Raw genomic sequence first — 18408 nt, 5'->3', positions numbered from 1 at the left:
TAATCCTAATGGACAGCCAGGTATGTTGGTCGTCGAATCTCGAATCGACTGAACCATCATATATAGAAGATTTGATAAATATAACTGAGAAAATAAATGCAATACAAAAATGAACCACCCTAAACGTATAATTTACAAGATAGAGGTCAATGATATGATTAGAGAGCCTAATTAAATAAGGGACAGGTATTGGAAGTTGACCAAGTAAAAATAAGTATATTAAAAGTCAAATAAAACATATATTCCAACATCAACATCAGCATCCAGTGAGAAACGTTCCTTCTGAAATGTTTTTATTTGCAAAAAAGAAAGATAAATTGTCGAAAGTGTTTAGGGTTTATGTTTGGGTGTTTACAGCAAACAACGGTCCCACGTATAAACGTGACTGGTTTGCGCGTTTGAACTGATGTCATGACTGACCACAAATAGATATTCGCCACGTGTATTATTACAGATAAGTCATGACGGCCATGTTGTGGGTCCCTCTGTAGCTGTTTATTATTCATTCACCACTTTGTTGCTGTTTAATTTGGCGCTGCGCCGAGCCGACAACCAAAAGATTTTTCTCTTTTTCTGTTGTCTTAATGATGTCATACCAAATAATCCCAGCATTGTAGATTTGTACTAATATTTTTTTCTTAGTTCGACCCATTTTATTACCCTAAAATATAGACACAAAATTGTGAATGTTGTTAATATGTTCTTTTGTAGTAAAGACAATCAAGTACTCTGTTTTTCTTCTTTTCTTTTTTGACATAAGGATATACATTTTTCAGCTTTAACCAATTGGTTGGTTCAGATTTCTAAATTTAAGTGAATAAATGACCAAAACGCTTTTAAAAAAATAAAAATCAAAACGAATTTCATTTGGTTCTTTTGATATTATAACCATGAATGCCAATGCATGCAAAGGTACAACTTCATGTCTTCATCATTTCAGTGAGGGGCCCCAATTGTTAGCCATATTAATGATCTTCTTACAAGTACTTTAAAGTTTTTGTTGTACGTAGTGGTACAGTAAAAATATAGTAATTGTTTCAAGCATAAAGCAAAAAGTTAACGATACCATAAACATTAGTTTTTGTTATAAAAGTTCTTGTTATACGTACGTGGTTGTATTGATGATCGACTTATATAATCACAAAGGGTTAACTATTTTTGATATGGGAATTATCAAAGCCCGGTGAAATTAAGAGTCCGAGGAACAAAGAGGTCAACAACAACATCAGCTGAAGCCGACCCGACCAAAATCTCGGCTCCTCCTCCACAAAATCAAAATACGTGATTACGCGTAATTTTGGTAGACTGCAATATTAAATAAAAAACTTGTAAGAAAGAAACTAATCATCAGACTTTTTTTGATAATCTATACTTAATTTAAATTAATCAACGATCGTATAAATGAGAATCCCACAAACCAAATAGCCAGAACTAATAACAAGACTCTTTCTCTCTCCACCTCTCTTTCTCTCTTAAATTTCGTTCTGTCTCCGGCGAAGTCGCCGGCGGGAAGCTAAAAGGCAGGTTAGAACGAATTCCCGGCAGACAATCCAACAATGCGAGGGTTATTACGAGCTTCATCGCTTCTTCTCTGTGGTGTTATTCTGATTCAGCTGCTTGCTGCTCAAATCCATGCTCAAAGTAAAAAACCTAAAAGTCCATGGCCAACGCTCACTGGTATGTCCTCTCTCACTTTCTCTCTTTCCAGATAGTAAATTTCACTTTGGTTTCTCCATTTGATTTTGGTTTGTGAGAATTTAGCCATTTGTGGACAGTTTCCAAATATAGAATTACTTTGGATCTCTTTTTTTCTGTATTAAAATTTTTCACTTTCTTGAATTTCGTGCTCAGGTGATCCTCCTCTTGTGATAGCTCGTGGTGGATTCTCTGGATTGTTCCCAGATTCGAGTTACGATGCTTACAATTTCGCAATTCTGACAAGTGTACCAGATGCTGTTCTATGGTGTGATGTTCAGCTAACCAAAGATGCTCTTGGTATTTGCTTCCCTGATTTAACAATGAGAAATTCTTCATCTATTGAAGCTGTTTACCCTACTCGACAAAAATCTTACCCGGTTAACGGAGTTCCTACTTCCGGTTGGTTCACCATTGATTTCTCCTTGAAAGATCTCAAAGATGTTAACTGTAAGTGTCCATGGCTCTATCTACTGCTTTTTGTAATGAGGATTTTGTTTAACTTGTGTTTTTCACGTGTTGCAGTGATCCGAGGTATTTTATCTCGGTCAGAAAAGTTCGATGGTAATTCTAACCCGATTATGACGGTTCAAAGCGTATCCACGCAGATGAAACCATCATTCTTCTGGTTAAATGTTCAGCACGATGCGTTCTACGCGCAGCACAATTTGAGCATGAGCAGTTTTCTGGTTGCAGCTTCAAAAACTGTTCTCATTGACTTCATCTCTTCCCCTGAAGTGAACTTCTTTAAGAAAATTGCTGGTCGGTTCGGGCGTAATGGACCAAGTCTTGTGTTCCGGTTTCTTGGTCAAGACGAGTTCGAGCCAACGACAAACAGAACTTACGGCTCTATCTTGAGTAACTTGACTTTTGTCAAGACGTTTGCTTCAGGGATTCTTGTCCCCAAGTCTTACATATTGCCACTTGATGACCAGCAGTACTTGCTTCCTCATACATCCTTGGTTCAAGATGCTCACAAAGCAGGATTAGAAGTTTTTGTGTCAGGTTTTGCAAATGATATTGATATTGCACACGACTACAGTTTCGATCCAGTCTCTGAGTATCTATCTTTTGTGGACAATGGCAACTTCTCTGTTGATGGTGTGCTCTCTGATTTTCCCATAACTGCATCTGCATCCCTTGGTAAGCAAAGTGTCGTCTACAGAATAAAGCATTTTCTCGTTAAAACATTGCTGGAAATACTCAAAATTGAGTCATTGTTTTCATATTTTCCTCAGATTGCTTCTCCCACGTTGGCAGAAACGCTACAAAACAAGGTATGGGAGTTGATTATTTTGCTTTGTATCTTGCCATGACTTGTCATAACCTAATGAAGAACCAGTAATTGACTTTATGGTTCTTGTCTCAGTGGATTTTCTTGTTATAACCAAAGATGGTGCGAGTGGAGACTATCCTGGATGTACAGACTTGGCATATAAGAAGGCAATCAAAGATGGTGCTGATGTAATCGATTGCTCGGTCCAATTGTCCAGCGATGGTACACCCTTTTGCTTAAGTTCGATCGATCTCGGGAACAGCACGACGGTCTCCCTAACTGCTTTCAGAAACCGTTCAACAACTGTTCCTGAGTTGGGCTCACTTGGTGCAATATACACTTTCAGTCTCACATGGGCTGAGATCCAGACCTTGACTCGTAAGTTTGTCTTCAAGCTATCTACTTGCTTTCTGATAAATGTTGGTCTGTTTTGTACACTCTTCTTCCTGCTATTTCTAGTAACTTAAAAGAGATTACATATATAGATGCAAATGTCTGGGTCAAAAATACAGGCTCCTTTAGAGGATACATAACTTAAGAGTTACAATAACTATTCTCCAATCTTTTTTTGTTTGCAGCTGCTATTTCAAACCCCTACAGAGTAACCAGCCTGTTTAGGAATCCAAAACAGAAAAATGCTGGGAAGCTTTTCTCACTTTCTGATTTCCTAAGCTTGGCAAAAAACTCCACCTCTCTCTCCGGTGTTTTGATCAGTGTAGAGGTGAGCACTTGTGCACCTCTTAGTCTTACGATTTTATCAATCAGACCGTGACTGTCTTCTAATGGCCACACCACTCATGTTTGTCTTTTATGTCCCCCAGAATGCGGCATACCTGAGAGAGGAGCAAGGGCTCGACGTTGTCAAAGCGGTTCTTGATACACTCACACAGACTGGCTACAGCAATAGTACAGCCACAAAGGTCATGATTCAGTCAACAAACAGCTCGGTTCTAGTTGACTTCAAGAAGCAGAGCCAGTACGAGACTGTCTACAAAGTTGAAGAAAACATCCGTGATATTCTCGACTCTGCTATTGAAGACATAAAGAAATTCGCTGATGCTGTTGTGATCCAAAAATTATCAGTCTTTCCTGTCGCTCAGTCGTTCATCACAACGCAAACCAATGTTGTGGAGAAGCTGCAGAAGTCTCAGCTCCCAGTTTATGTGGAACTGTTTCAGAATGAGTTTTTATCTCAACCATATGACTTCTTTGCTGATGCAACCGTTGAGATAAACTCTTATATCACTGGAGCCGGTATAAATGGAACCATCACCGAGTTCCCTTTTACAGCTGCAAGATACAAAAGTAAGTGAGCCAAATTTTGCACCAAAGGTCTCACAACACAAAGTTATTTACATCAATGCCTAACTTTTTTTCTCTTCTGCAGGGAATCTATGTTTGGGCAGAAAAGAAACTATACCTTACATGGCCCCTGCCCAACCCGGTGCCCTCTTAACCCTTGTGAGTCCTACTGCCTTTCCTCCAGCCGAAGCTCCAAACCCGGTTTTCACAGATGCTGATGTCACTGAGCCACCACTACCTCCGGTTACCGCAAAAGCCCCAACCTCATCCCCTGGAACCCCATCAACCAATGCACAAGCACCTAGTGGACAAACCCGAATCACTCTATCTCTTCTACTTTCTGTTTTCGCAATGGTTCTTGCCTCTCTTCTACTTCTGTGATCAACCCTTGATCTCATCTCCTCTGTTGATAATGTCTTCCACCCTCGTAAGATTTCCCTGTGTGTGACTCAGTCAAATCTTAACAGCCAGAACCATAAAATTTTTCCGCTAGCGAGTCTTCGTGACAACCTTCTGTTTATTTGCAGTGACGACTTCTCTATGCATGTCGTCTGCTTATATTCTAGTTCTGTCCAAAAAACAACAGGTTATTCTTTGAGTGTGACTTTCCCTCGGATTCATTTGAGATATTCATTTGTTGTTGTATCATATACTCTTATAATATTTATGAGACTGTATCCTTTATAAACACGATCAATCTCTTTTTCCACTGAATAAAAGAAATTGATTTTTTTTTGGTTAATACCTTCTGCTTCTCAGTTATTAAAAGATTCTTGTAGAAACTTTTTCCCTTCCATCTCCTGTAACAACTTTTTCACAAGTTGGTCTTTCCCTTGATGCTTAAGTCCATTGCAGACCTGATGAACAGTCCTTGAATCAAGAGGAATTGATCTTCTGACCATTTCCCTTAGCACTTGAGATGCTCCATCAAAATCCTCATTCCTACAGAAGGCAGAAACCAGCATGTTGAATGTTTGTTCATTCGGATGGCAACCACTCCTAATCATGCTTTTGTACAGTTCAAAACCACGGTCTGCATTTTTCCTCACGCATTGTCCCATTATTAGCGCAGAAAAGGTTGACGAGTTTGGCACCAAATTCTCTTTGTCGAGTTCTTTAACAAACTGTGCAGCTTTCCTCGTCTTAGCTTGTTTGCATAGTCCAAATATCAACGCGTTGTACGTCAAAATGTCACGTTGAATCCCGTTGCAGACCATATCTTCATAAAACCGGAACGCCATTTCGTGATCACCCTGTTGGCTGTACCCATTAATCAACGTGTTATACGTGACAGTGTTGGGAGCCACGTTGACCGCTTTCATCTCACCGAAAACCTTACTAGCTTCTTGTAACTTCATAGCTCTGCAAAACCCATGGATGAGAGTGTTAAAAGTAACCACATTAGGCTGCAGACCACTCTTTCCCATCATGTTCTTAAGCTTCAAAGCTGAGCTCAAAAGACCCTTTTCGCAATGTCCGGCTATCAAAGTATTATACGACACATCTGTAGCCCGAAAACCCAATCTTTCCATGTCTTGTAGTAACTCAATGCCCTTGTCAAGTTTTCCAGACCTACAATAACCTGACATTACCATGTTGAGAGTGTATGGGTTTGGAGATATCTTACACCGCCGCATTTCTCTGTAAAACCTCAAAGCAATATCCACCCTCCCTTGACCAAGTAATGAACTCATGTAAGCATTGCAAGATTCAACAGTTGGAAGAAACCCATAATCCTTCATCTGCATAAAAGTATCTGTAGCATTTCTGAATTTCTTCAAATGAGCAAAAGTTTTGAAGAGTGAATCAAACACTCTAGGCGTAGAATCACATTCCCGGTACGAATACAACAAAGCATCAAATACTTTGGCAGGCAAATCCACACCACCATTTACAAGTACATCTCTCAAAATGGACTCTGCAGACTTGAACTTGCGGTTTTTAGTGAGAGTGTGAAGAACTATAGCATGGGTTTCAAGAGAGTGAGAACCTGGGTTTCGGGTTTTCGCCCAATTGAAGAATTCAAGAGAAAGAAGATAATCTTTCTGTATCTTCAGTAATACGTTCTTGACCCTAAATGAATCCAAGTGGTCTGATAGCTTATTTAGCTTATCCCAATCAGATTGAATCAGGTGGCTATGAGCAACATTGACGAAATCAAGATCTTGGCCTTTAGGTTCAGGATTCCTTCTGTGAGGAATCGGGGTGTTTGCAGCGCCGAGAGTTTTAAAGAGCCTAGGGTTTTCAGATCCACTGTAGCCAGCAAAACTTGAGAATTGATAACGCAGACGGCGATTAACTCCGATGCTTATGCGAATCATCGTGATTTACAACAAAAGCAGATTTCACAAGAGACTGTTACAGCAGAAAATGAATCCGAGCAGAGAATTCCAATAAGATAAATAGCTTCGGGAACGGAGTCACGCAGATTGTCGCCGGAGAAGGAGGTAGAGAGATTAAACGATGAACAAAATTTGAAATTAAAATTATTTTCATTTGGTAGGCTTTCTATGGGCCCTTGAAAAATGATATCAACATAAAATATGGAGATGCGGGGTATCGATCCCCGTGCCTCTCGCATGCTAAGCGAGCGCTCTACCATCTGAGCTACATCCCCATTGTGATGCATACTGATTCGTTTTACTACAAAGCGTGTCTTTGCCAAATTTGTCGGAACATCATCGAAGGTAGTTAATTAACTGCTGTCTGAAGATCTATGAATCCTCGTACTGTGCCGTACGTGTCTTTTGCCGCTGAAACTCGGGACTTCCCCTCTTATGGTTAAAACTTTAAAAAAAACAGGTACAGTTTTTCTCATTACTACATAACTCGTTTCAATAAGCGTGCAATTTATAGCAACTGAATTTGAGGTTTTAAGAAAAATAGACAAGCACACAAACTGTTCGATGAAATGTGTCTTAGAAAGTTTCTCCTCTTTCACCCTTGTGTCTCGTCTCTCTTCCTAGTTGTTTCGTTTCCGTGTGATTACATCTTGTTTTATTGAACACAGAAACCTTGAATTTGTAGCAAACGAAGAGTTGATAGCTTTGAGGATGTCGTTTTGCTATCCATCTTCACAAAGAAAACTGGCAATGACGGTGGCATTTTTTGCCTCAGGGGCTGCTCTTTTCGCCATTGGAATCCATTTTTCGTATCTCAACGTTGCTCCTCAGCAAGCTCGTACTAAAGCCCGTAATGATTTTGTCAAAGAACGCCTCAGGCAGAAACAAGGCAAGTGATTTCAGATTTACATTGAGATTCCTTAAAGAAACAATGTCATAAGAAATTACTGTAACTGGTTTCAGATACAAAGTTTTGGTCCTAATATCATTGGAGAATTGTGATCATTGTCTTACCTTTTCGGAGCGAAATTAAGAACGTGATATACAAATGTAATTGATTTGAAGTAGTAAAGTCTAAAGTAAAGATCGTATTCAATAAAGCAAAAAGTACACAACTCTTTTTCTCTTCAAATTGGCTCTTGCAAAAAGCCTTTCACAAAACATGTCTCACAAAGTACAACAAAAGCGGGAAAATTTTACATCTACATAGAGAGAGCCTAAGACACAAGAAAGGGAGAATAATAAGACGAGATTAGAACTTCCTTGGTTTAGCTAAGGACTTGCAGAAAGAAGAAAAGGCTCCTTTGATTTCTTCAGGGATCGGGAGAGCAAGAGAGAGTGGTAAAGCACGATGATGATCTTGGAACAGTCCGGTTTGGTGTCTCAACGAGACCGAGTGTGCCAAAGCTGTTTGTCTTTTGTTGAGTCCCTCAAGAATAAAAGAGAATGCCCCAAACGTGAGACAACTCTGTAGAAGAGCCTGTGGAGCACCTGTAAAAAAGGCCATATAAGAAAGAATCTATTAGCTCTCCTCTCTGTGATGATTGCATCTTTGATATGATACATAACGCCAAAGTAGAAATCAGAATGAGCATAATGGATTTGGATTACCAGGGAAACTAAGAGCAAGACCAGTGCAACACCCTGCTACTCCAACATTAATGGCTGTAAAAAAAGAACAAAAGCAATATAAGTAGGAGAGAGATTACAAGTTCATGTAAAAACTAATCATTTACACAAGAAGGAAGCAATCTGAAGAGTCTCACCGTCATCTTTGCCTCGGATTTGCTTCAGAAGGCAAACAACCAAACTGTGGACTCCAGATAAAACAGCAAAAGTCTTGAACAAAAAATTAGCAAATTACTCAGTTTCTTGGAACAATAAGCATATATATGCTATAGCATAAAGATGAGGGGTACCTTAGCAGACTGCCCTGCATCTGCAAATGATCCTTTGAAGCCTTTCTTCTTGAACAATCCTGAACCTGAATCCCAACTTATATAGTGAGATAATATTTCACAATTCCATCATCGTAATCAAATCAGTAGCCAATCTTATCACATTGACGCTCTTTAATGAAAACTAAGCTAATTCAATTCTATAGCTTCCAGGAGCAAAACATAACCAAACTTGAGGAATGTTGAATCCCCTAAATCTAGATTACTCCTGAAAATAACTCAAAAGGCTAGTCTGCTAAAACAACTATGATTTCTCAAACCCTTATCCACGAAACATGTTTTGAAATCAACTTAAATGAAGAAAAGAGTACAAACTCAATTGTTTGCCAGTAATTCTCAATTCACTATCAGAGAGTAAAGCAATAGCAGATAAAACCAAGCAATAGAAGAAACAAAATAGAAAGAAGAAGAGCACCATATCCGAAGATAGAGCCCATAACGGCGCCACCAGCAGCATCTCCGGCGAACCGGAAAAGACAAACGGCTGGAGCAGGGATAGTAACCAATGCCTTCGAGGAATCATTATCGGTCGCTTCGTCACCGTCAGTGTTAAGATTCGAATCGGAGTCGAGATTCCCGTCGATGTCAATAGCATTTGAAGAATCGTTCGCCGCCATAGCTTAAACTGAAGTCTGAATGAAAGTACTTTTGCTCTCTCTCTACCTAATCTGGAAATATCCTTTTTCCAGTCGAATTGATAGTGTTTAAAAAAAAAGATATTTTCCCCAGAAGACGACGATACTAAACGATGCGTTTCACTTCAGCGGCTGATGACGGGGCTCATTTTATAGCCCATTTAACATTATCATTAACAGAATTGGGCTTACAGTAAGTTCTTGCGGTTTCAGTTAGATTTCTGTTCTTCTGGGAATTTCACTGGAATTCAGGAAAAGATGAATCAATCAATACATGTAAAAATGTTTCCAACCGTTACAAATCTTTTTAGCGGTTCAATAATGGCAGATACAATAGAACAACAAAATGAAAGATAACAGTACAAAAGTACTAAGGAGGATCATAGTAAATGACCCGAGAAGGGTCGTTTGTCTGAAACAAAGACTAGTAATGGTGGTCTTGATATGTAGCTCCAAACTCTGCTCTCCAAGCCTGATCATCCTCGTAGTCATCGAAACTGACAGCTCCGGTTTCATGTTCTGATACTTGTTCTATTTCATCTTCCTCATCTTTGTACCATGGCTGCAACAATGCAGATCCTGGTAATTTACTCTCTGCTAAGTATTGCTTCATTGTCCCTATTTCTGTCTTGTGTTTGCTCTTTAGTTGCTCCATTTGCTTCTTCAGCCTCTCTTTCTCTTCTTCCACCACGCTGAATCGTTCCTGCAATGATGGTTTGAGTTCAAGTTTAGCCATTTAATGAAACCAAGATTTTCCACATGAGAGTGTTATGATCTTATGAATGAGCTTAGTTTACCTCAGAGACTTGTAAGGCCTGTTCAGATTCTCTAAGTCTGACAAGTAGTTCACCAGCAGCTTGGACTGCTTCAGCTGTATCTCGCAGCTGAGTTCTTAGGTTCTTGTTCTCCTTCTTCAAGAGCTCTCTTTCTTTCTCTTTCTCAGCTCTGATGGCAGAAAGCTCATCTGAAAAGGCTTTGGCAAAACGCTTTCCATGGCGGCCGTTCATAGCGGCCTTGGATGCTGCTTTCTTTACATCTGTTATTCCAGCCATCATCACACTGTGCTTCTCCCCAAGTTCATTGTACGTCTCCTGCAGCTCTGTGTACTGCTCTATGAATCTACTGTGGCCAAGCACAGCTCTAGTGAGCGCGTCATTCAACTCTTCAGTGGCTAGCTTCTCTTGCTTGAGCTCAAACTCTAGATTCTCAGCTCGACTGCGATGGTTATCGATATCCATTCTGAGATCATCTGTTAAGGATATCCACTCACTCTCCATTTCTGTCCACATCTCCCTTTCTTTCGCTAGATCATCACTGTTCTCACCATTCCTGCTAACATCAATGCTTTTGCGCATTTGAATGGATCGTAGTAGTAACGAGGATCTCAGATTGTCTGTGGACTTAGTAGGCTGCAGCTTGCTCTTTAGGTCTGCAATCTCCTTGAGAAGAGCTTCCTTTTCACTTACCTCAAAGTTTGTTTTTCCAAACTCTTCACTAATTTGTTTCGTCTCATATGTTTCTTTGATGAACTCTGTTCCATCTTCTCCATCATCTGATTTCCTAAGCTGCAAACAAGGCCACAACACAGTTTATTCAATTTAGATTGCCATTCTTGTCAAATATCGTCAATGAAACTCAACTGGTAACTTCACAGGCTCTTCCACAGCTATGTTGTATATTGGTCTAAGTTAAGAATTATCAAAACTAATTTTTGAAAATCTGATTCAAGGTTTTATAACACTAATATTCTTTAAAGTTTACAAGGTTTTTACCAGGAGAGTTAGCTCCTCAATTTTAGCTGCTTGCTCCATACACATGTTCTTGAGATGTTTTTCGTTTGAACCAGCTTCTTCTGTTACCTGATATAGAAGAGATTATAAGATAAGTAACGAAACAGAATTACCAAAATTAAAGCTATAGAGAAAGTAGGCAAATATCTCAGGTTTTGTGGACATACTTCAGCTTCTTGGTCAACTTTCTTTCTACATGAAAGACATAGGAGAATCGACGACAATCCACCTTCTGAAGCTTTATCTTTTCTAAAAGATTGGACTGAAGCATTAAGATTCTCACCTTCTGCGCAAGGTTTCAATGCCATATGGCCAAAAGAGAAGGAAACAGATGAACTTTTTGATAGTGAGCTCCCTTGGTGATAGTCTATAATTTGCAGCCCTCTCTGAAGACTAGCAGCTAGAGAATCTGTAGGACCTGAAACCTTCTTTGACATACACGGGCTAATCTGATTGACTTTCATGTCTCCAATGTTGGAGCTTTCAGACACATTCCTAGGATTTGCTGAAAACTTTGTCGATGCAGCTACACTCTTCTGAACATTCTTAAACTTTGGAGATTCTGAGAAAATTGGCTCTTCTAGAACGCAACTAGGAAGCTGTGATCTGATTGAAATGCCACTACCCGTTGTATCGAATTCAACATTGTCGAGCTGGCTTGGATCATTATCTACAAAGTCAACATCTTTATGGTTTCCATGCATTGGTTTCTCCAAGTCTTCTGAGCAGACATCCTCATCATCTCCACTCATCGAGTCGGCTTCATAGCATGAAGCACTTGCAAATGAGGAGTGAACAGAATCATAAGAACCGTGAAGCTTCTCAATATGTTTATTCAATTCCAGCACATCTTCACCATCCACGATCACCTCTTTTCCCTCAGATTCATCTCTTTTTGGACACGACATGAGTAAAGATTTGTTGATACTGACTCTCAATTGACTTAAACTGTCACGTGCAAAGTGTCCACTCTTACTTGCATCAGCTTTGTTGTACCCATCCGACTTTGTTCTTATGAGCTCTTCCTGTAACCAACCAAATTACAAAACATTGATTCCTCAAATGTCAGTATATACAACAAACTCACATCAAATATGTAACAGATGATATTTGCAGCTATATGACAGTAACAAAAAACAAGACCTTTAGTTCACGAATCTGATCACCCAATGAGTCGTCGTCATCTTCCTCTTTAATTTCACTAGGCACTGAATTGGTTCTTCTAGAAAGTATACTCCTTGATTCAACCTTTAATGGTGAATCCAGAAGACTGCGCTTGTCTTCAGCAAAAGTGCTTTGTCCCATTTTATTGTCCTGTTAAAAGTTTCCAAAGGATCTCTCTGTAATTAGTGGAAATCCACTCTGATACTATAACTGATCATACAAGCTTAAGCAACTACAAAGCAAATTTAGAAGGTTTTTGAGTTATGGAAGTACCTTAATTGGCTCTCCGAAATTACCATCCTTTGAGTCAGATTGCTTCGTGAACTGAAGAGCGGTGTGATGATCGCTAGCCTTTTGGTTTGGATCTACAGGAATCGCGTTCTCGTCGTTGGATCTGGGAATCTTAGTATCTGGGTTTTGGATGATTGGTTTCTGCTTCCCTGAGATAGATTTTGGAAGCAGATTTCGGATGGAAGAACTTGTAATGCTGCCTAGGAACCTGTTCTCGCTTAATATCGCCGGAGACTTCATGGTTTTCAGACAATGAGAGTGAGAGTGAGAGTGAGGGTGAGAGAGCAAGAGAGATCTGATTATGTTCTGTAAGAGAGAAGGAGATGGAGAGCGGCTTTTTGAACTGTCTGAATTTCGATTCGACCGTTGGGACTTTTGAACCTTTTTTTCTTTTGTCAACAAACTTTTATTGTCTTTTTGTTTTTACATTTTTAAAAGTAAATATCCTAAATAAATAAAAAATCATTATTGAAGATATTGCTTAGGCTGAAAACTTACTTAGTGGGCCTGAAGCCCATTAACTTCCAATGCTAGTGCTAATGCTCAAGATGTAGTCTCATAATGTTCAAGTTCAACTGATGTTGTAGCTCTTAATCACAATGTCCCATGGTTTAAGATTGGTTAATTATTTGTGTGAATGTGATTGTCACTTCCTGGACCCAAATGTGTCTTGGTTTAGTCAAAGGATCCAATAATTCAGGCTTTCTCAAATTCTTGGTAACAACCCCAATGTCTTCTTGGAAACAAATCCAATTTGGAAGATAAGCTTGTTTACTTTTTTACCTTAAAATCATGAATTAACCACATGTACTTAATAAATAGATTATACTGTAAGCAGAAGAGAAAAGAAACCCAAAGGTAAAAAGTATGAAATGTAACAAAATAATCATTTTGGAGCCTTTTGCACAATGTGTTTTCTCTCACGCTAATAGAAAAATCCAAAAGTTCCCATGAACAATTCGAATCCAAAGTTTAAAAACCAAAAGAAAAAAAAAATCTGTAACATAAAAAATTTTAACAATTAGAGTTACAAACAGAGCACACAACATCAAGAAATCATGGAAGAAGAAGGAGAGAAACCTAAAGAATAGTGATCGAGAATCAACGATCTCTGGTTATTGCTATGGAGACGAAACCAAATCTTTTTTTATCATCCATGTTGTATCTTTGCAGCTACCAATCTGATCTTATCTTATGTAAGAATTTTTAAAGTAAAAATAAACTTCTCTTTTTTGTGTTTGTGATGCTAACGACGAAAAAAACAAAACAAGAAACTCACTGTGATGAAGAAAGTTGGTTTCTTTCTCTACTTGATATCGAAATAACAACTCTTCAAACTCTGCAACGGAAATGGCTGTTCTTCTTGATCTACAATTCTCACTTCTCTTCGTCGATTTCTTTCTATGCTTCAATACCTGAAAACGTTAATCAATCTAATTACTTTTCAACAGGCAAAAATAAATGTAGCAGATGAGATGCAAAAGGAAAAAAGTTTGACATCGATGAGTGTACCTCTATGTGTTTGTCTATTTCCGACATTGTAGTTTCCGGAGTATCCTTCTGAGGCATTGGCTGATGGGTCTGAGCCTACATTGTCAATACCAAAGCCATAAGAGCGAGACAAGCCGTCTAACTCATTAGAAGACTGATGATGAGGCATTGACTGCTGCCATGTTGAGTCGCTATAAACTGAGCTGCCTCTATACAATTCCCCTATAGAGCCATCAAAACCGTTTGTATTACCCGCGAATGATAACCCCGAAAGTCCAGAACCAGCCCCATAGCTTCTTCCATAGCCATTGTTATCGCTCACCACAGAAGAAAGTCCCCAGTTTCCTCTGTTGTTACCAACCGAAACTCCCAAGTTCCAACCTGGACCAGAGGAATCGCTTCTGTTTCCCCACAAGTCTCTGTTGCTCGGGTTGTAAGCAGAGTCTCCTCTGTTGTACCCAATTGGAGAGTTGTAACGGTTTGGTGAAGCACTGTTGAAGTATTGGTTGCCAGGGATCCGGCTATACCCAAGAGTGTTTCCATCAAAGTTTGAATTCAAATTCAGTTCTTGATTCAATCCGAGCCCGAAGCTAGAGAAAGCATTTCTACCGCTACCAATAGGACTAAACCGGCCAGCAGAGCCTAGATTATTATTATTATAACCAGGAGGAAAACTATTGAAGTAGCTATTAGCAGAAGACCTATTAGGGACTACTCCATAGTTGTTACCATACCCAATAAGTGGGCTTCGGTTAGGAGTAGTCGAGGAGAGCTCCTTTGGCACTGCTCTTTTAACCTCAACCATTTTTCCGTTTAGCTCATGAAAGGTCTTGTGGAGAACCATATCAACAGACTCTTCGGAATCAAAAGTGATGAAGCCAAAGCCTCTTGGCCTCTGTGTATTATGATCATACATTACCACAACATCAGCAATTGTACCAAACTGATCAAAGTAGTTCTTGAACTCGGCCTCAGTAATGCTAGACGGTAAACCTCCAACAAAGATCTTCTTTGTCCGTGCTCCACCACCATTACCACCATGGCTAGGTGAGATAAGGTGCATTGGACTGGCGTGTCGTTTTAGCACTTGCTGATCATCCCGCGGGACAGCTTTCTTCGCCTCGACCTGCAACAAAGAAATAAAAAAAGATCTTTCATTCTTTTCTCATTGATCTAACACTAACATTGCCACTTCAACACAAAGCAACAACACATTCTCACAAGTTATAACAGTAACAGCAAATCCAGAAGCTAATGACAACAGAAGATTTCGAAAAGAGCATGATTACAGAAAGATCTAAACGTTGCTGCTTAAAACTCATTAATGGATGACACCAAACAGATCTCTAAGAGAGCATGAATACAGAAAGATCGAGATTATAGAACAATCCGTTGCTCATTAACGAGCAGCGAGACCAATAAGACCTCTAAGACAGAATCATTACAGAAAGATCGAGACTTTAGAACACTCGATTACTCAAGACTGATAATTAGATGAATTGTCAAGCAATGGATCCAAGAATACTAACCGTGCGGCCATCAATGATGTGTTTGTCCATGATGACTCTCTCGGCAACAGAAGGATCTGCAAAAACGATAAACCCAAAGCCACGGGCACGTCCGGTAGTACGGTCTCTCATGATCACAGCTTCAACCAAATCTCCATACTTGCCAAAATACTCTTGCAGTCGTTCTTCATCTGTGTCCCATGAAATCCCGCCAATGAAGAGCTTGCCCAGATCCGATGCAGATTCCATCTTTTGCTCCTGCAAAACCCCAAAGTCGATCCAATGAATCCGATCTCACAAATACGGATCAGATTTGCGAAAATGACGATTGCCCATTTCATCTAACAATTCGATTTTTTACTTCGATCGTGTTTTAAGATTCAAAAAAGCTCAAAGTTCTGAGATTTATGAAGAATTGTTCAATGTTTTACCTCCGGATTCATCTTATTGAAAATCAAACGGGAAAGAGACAGGGAAATCTACTTTTGTCTGAAACAGAATCCAAATTCTAGTCCCCGATCAAATAGGAATTGAGTGTCTTCAAATCTGACAATGGATCATCAAAGCATCCAATCAAAACTATTGAAAAAAAAAAAACAGAAATGAAACAGAACAATCAATGGGAAGAGAAACGGAAAATGAGCAGAGACAATATATATTAGAAGAGAAAAAAAAACGCCAGATTTGATGAACAAAAACATCAAACTTGTAAAGATGGAGAATTCACCATTAAGGAGAGGACCCAGATGATAAAATGTGGAAAACCTTAAGATCTGGAAAAAGGGACAAGGACAAGAGAAACAGAGGATGTTTTGTTCATTCTATAAGACATCCATCCACTCTCTCTGTCTCTCTCTTTCTCTTTCTCTATAAGGGTTCTTCTTCTCTTATCAAAATATGGCCTCTCTCTCTTTTCTCTCTCTATATCTCTCTCTCAATGAAGCTTATTAAAAAACTTTCCTTTTTTATTTTGTGTAATGCTTTCTTAATTGATTTACCAAATCCATTAAGAAGGATTCCTTTTTTTTTTCTTCAGGCCAAAGATGGTAAAAGAGAGAAAAACAACAACAGTCACATATAATAATAGGGGAAGAATTTGAGATTTGCTTCTCTCTTTTGGTGTTAGAATCTTTTATTTTAGGGTTGTTAGACTTAGAGGGAGGCCCTAAAGACAGATGATGGAAGATGATAGCTCCTTTTTATTTTTAAATTTTATTTTTTCCCACAAATATATATATATTCATCTCAATAATTCACTTTCTAACCAATAATTTATTTGTGATAAAAACAATTGAAAAATAGATTTTACATTTCTTATGAGATTAAATTCAATTTATGGAGTCTCTAGAAAAAATGAGTAATTCAATTTATGAGTATCACAACTTTTCTAAAGGCTAATTAATATCATCAAAAGAAAATGTTCCATTTTATTTGAAGAAACACTAATTTCATTGTCTATTTTTGTTCTTCTACAACTTTTCAATTGTAGCTGAATTTATGATTGTATGAAGATTTTCTTCTAAAGTTTAATTTCCAAAGTTCTTATAATTTTAAAAAAACTCACAAGAATTTCCAAAGTTCTGAATCCCTGCACATTATTCCTTGCTTTGGAAACAAACTAAGTTTAAACTTTATGCATATATTTAATTTTATACTATTTACTTTAAAATTGGAAGATTTTTAGAACATACATTGTAGTTTAATGATTTATATAAATGTCATCAGCGTATAATAATATGAGTTTGTAAACCAGTAATGTGTTTGTAAAAACTATAGGTGAATGAATGAGTTAATTTCTAATTAGGTAAGGTATAATGTATTCAATCACTATCTACAAAAGTATTGAAATAATTTAAATATCTAAAAATTATCATATATTCATATCATCATAATCACTGGGACAAACATTAGAAAATAGTTACATAATGTTTGAGCTAAAATCGTCATCAAAGTTTCCGAAATTATTAGTGTCTCATATAATTTAAGTTAGGTGAATTACTTAGCGTTATGTTTTAGAATTTTTTTGGTCTTTTCAGACTATTTACAAAATGTTTGGACTTTACCTTACAAAATCACGAACAAGTGGACGGATACATAATAATTAATCAGTATGTTATTCGGTACACAAAACACCAGAAAATGAATGGTTAAGAGATAAAGTGAGTCAAGTGACAACGTTATATATTAATTGAGCGTTAGAGAGAAATTACATTAATATTCCAAGATTACTACATAGTACATTTTCTTGTTCGTAGGTGACTTGTCTTCTATCTAATATACGAACCCACGATACATATTATACACATTTATGTTATTAACGACTTTTTCATATTTTCTATTAACAAATTCACATTCTACTTATGATAAGACCTTTACATTTTTAATATTTTGATTTGTCTACGTTTTGTTTTTCACTTGTGATATGCCTACGTTGACATAATTTTAAAACTGGGTACTCGATGCTATCTTTTTATATCACAAAGATAGAATCATATGCCCTACATGAAAATATACAAAATAATATTTTTGCATCAAATTTAATCATTTTAATATTATGTTCCATTGACATTTTACCTTTACCTATAAGGGAAAATATTCTGTTGTGTGGTGTTTTTTTTATCCTCTCTTGCGTGGGCATATTTCTTATATATGACGCCTAAAACAATATAGTTTTTATCTATATACTATAGTTTTCTATAAAATTATGAGAAGGAGAAGATAGGATCTGTAGACAGCTGAGCTTCTCTTGTGTAGAGGAAAAAGTCTACCTCTAATGTTCTTTTTGGGCATAATGATGTTTATGAGTATCCAAGGGTTGCATTATATCCATTAATTAATTTGTAGACGGCCAATAATAGAATTCATATTTGGCATTCGATGACCTCATTGATCCCATAGTTGTTTACTTGTTCTAGTAAGAAGGTAATACTAGTTTGCGAAGAAAAAAAATGTAATA

At 38.0% G+C, this 18408-nt stretch overlaps 5 protein-coding genes and 2 non-coding genes across 9 annotated transcripts; 2 read left to right on the top strand and 5 right to left on the bottom strand.

The window, feature by feature from the left end:
- The first annotated feature begins 1341 nt into the window (after positions 1-1341).
- SHV3 (PLC-like phosphodiesterase family protein) lies at positions 1342-5013 on the top strand. The gene is made up of 8 exons (NM_118803.5): positions 1342-1677; positions 1852-2145; positions 2221-2838; positions 2934-2972; positions 3065-3349; positions 3550-3692; positions 3793-4276; positions 4359-5013. Exons 1-8 carry the CDS (start codon positions 1557-1559, stop codon positions 4652-4654), a joined length of 2280 nt encoding a protein of 759 aa, NP_567755.1. The 5' UTR covers positions 1342-1556; the 3' UTR covers positions 4655-5013.
- AT4G26680 (Tetratricopeptide repeat (TPR)-like superfamily protein) lies at positions 4816-6795 on the bottom strand (the record flags this gene model as incomplete). 2 transcript variants are annotated; one of them, NM_001203920.1, is made up of 2 exons in its annotated part: positions 4816-4841; positions 5019-6594. In NM_001203920.1, the coding sequence occupies one exon, from the start codon at positions 6592-6594 to the stop codon at positions 5029-5031; it is 1566 nt and encodes a 521-aa protein (NP_001190849.1). In that variant the 3' UTR covers positions 4816-4841; positions 5019-5028. The 2 variants fall into 2 exon arrangements, with proteins under 2 accessions (NP_001190849.1, NP_194398.1); NM_118802.2 differs by having other exon boundaries at positions 4817-6594.
- Positions 6796-6817: 22 nt separating this feature from the next.
- On the bottom strand, positions 6818-6890 carry AT4G26675. Its single transcript has one exon. It is a non-coding gene; the product is annotated as a tRNA-Ala (tRNA).
- A 106-nt stretch (positions 6891-6996) lies between these two features.
- AT4G07705 lies at positions 6997-7428 on the top strand. The gene is made up of 2 exons (NR_144095.1): positions 6997-7075; positions 7284-7428. It is a non-coding gene; the product is annotated as an uncharacterized misc_RNA (transcript).
- AT4G26670 (Mitochondrial import inner membrane translocase subunit Tim17/Tim22/Tim23 family protein) lies at positions 7308-9330 on the bottom strand. The gene is made up of 5 exons (NM_118801.4): positions 8989-9330; positions 8535-8599; positions 8382-8454; positions 8227-8280; positions 7308-8106 (listed from the first exon to the last, which is right to left on the bottom strand). Exons 1-5 carry the CDS (start codon positions 9188-9190, stop codon positions 7868-7870), a joined length of 633 nt encoding a protein of 210 aa, NP_567754.1. The 5' UTR covers positions 9191-9330; the 3' UTR covers positions 7308-7867.
- Positions 9331-9430: 100 nt separating this feature from the next.
- Positions 9431-12848, bottom strand: AT4G26660 (kinesin-like protein). Its single transcript, NM_118800.5, has 6 exons — positions 12436-12848; positions 12142-12312; positions 11166-12023; positions 10981-11067; positions 10006-10773; positions 9431-9911 (listed from the first exon to the last, which is right to left on the bottom strand). Exons 1-6 carry the CDS (start codon positions 12691-12693, stop codon positions 9633-9635), a joined length of 2421 nt encoding a protein of 806 aa, NP_194396.1. The 5' UTR covers positions 12694-12848; the 3' UTR covers positions 9431-9632.
- A 386-nt stretch (positions 12849-13234) lies between these two features.
- Positions 13235-16650, bottom strand: AT4G26650 (RNA-binding (RRM/RBD/RNP motifs) family protein). 2 transcript variants are annotated; one of them, NM_118799.4, is made up of 5 exons: positions 16180-16650; positions 15884-15998; positions 15474-15710; positions 13966-15070; positions 13235-13868 (listed from the first exon to the last, which is right to left on the bottom strand). In NM_118799.4, exons 2-5 carry the CDS (start codon positions 15893-15895, stop codon positions 13855-13857), a joined length of 1368 nt encoding a protein of 455 aa, NP_567753.1. In that variant the 5' UTR covers positions 15896-15998; positions 16180-16650; the 3' UTR covers positions 13235-13854. The 2 variants fall into 2 exon arrangements, with proteins under 2 accessions (NP_567753.1, NP_001031725.1); NM_001036648.1 differs by lacking the exon at positions 15884-15998 and having other exon boundaries at positions 16180-16509.
- Positions 16651-18408: the final 1758 nt, after the last annotated feature.

This window comes from Arabidopsis thaliana, chromosome 4 (genome assembly GCF_000001735.4).
Source record: "Arabidopsis thaliana chromosome 4, partial sequence".
In the NCBI taxonomy this organism is placed as follows: Eukaryota; Viridiplantae; Streptophyta; class Magnoliopsida; order Brassicales; family Brassicaceae; genus Arabidopsis; species Arabidopsis thaliana.
Note: the sequence above shows the minus strand (reverse complement) of the source record. Positions and strands in the feature narration are given on the sequence as shown.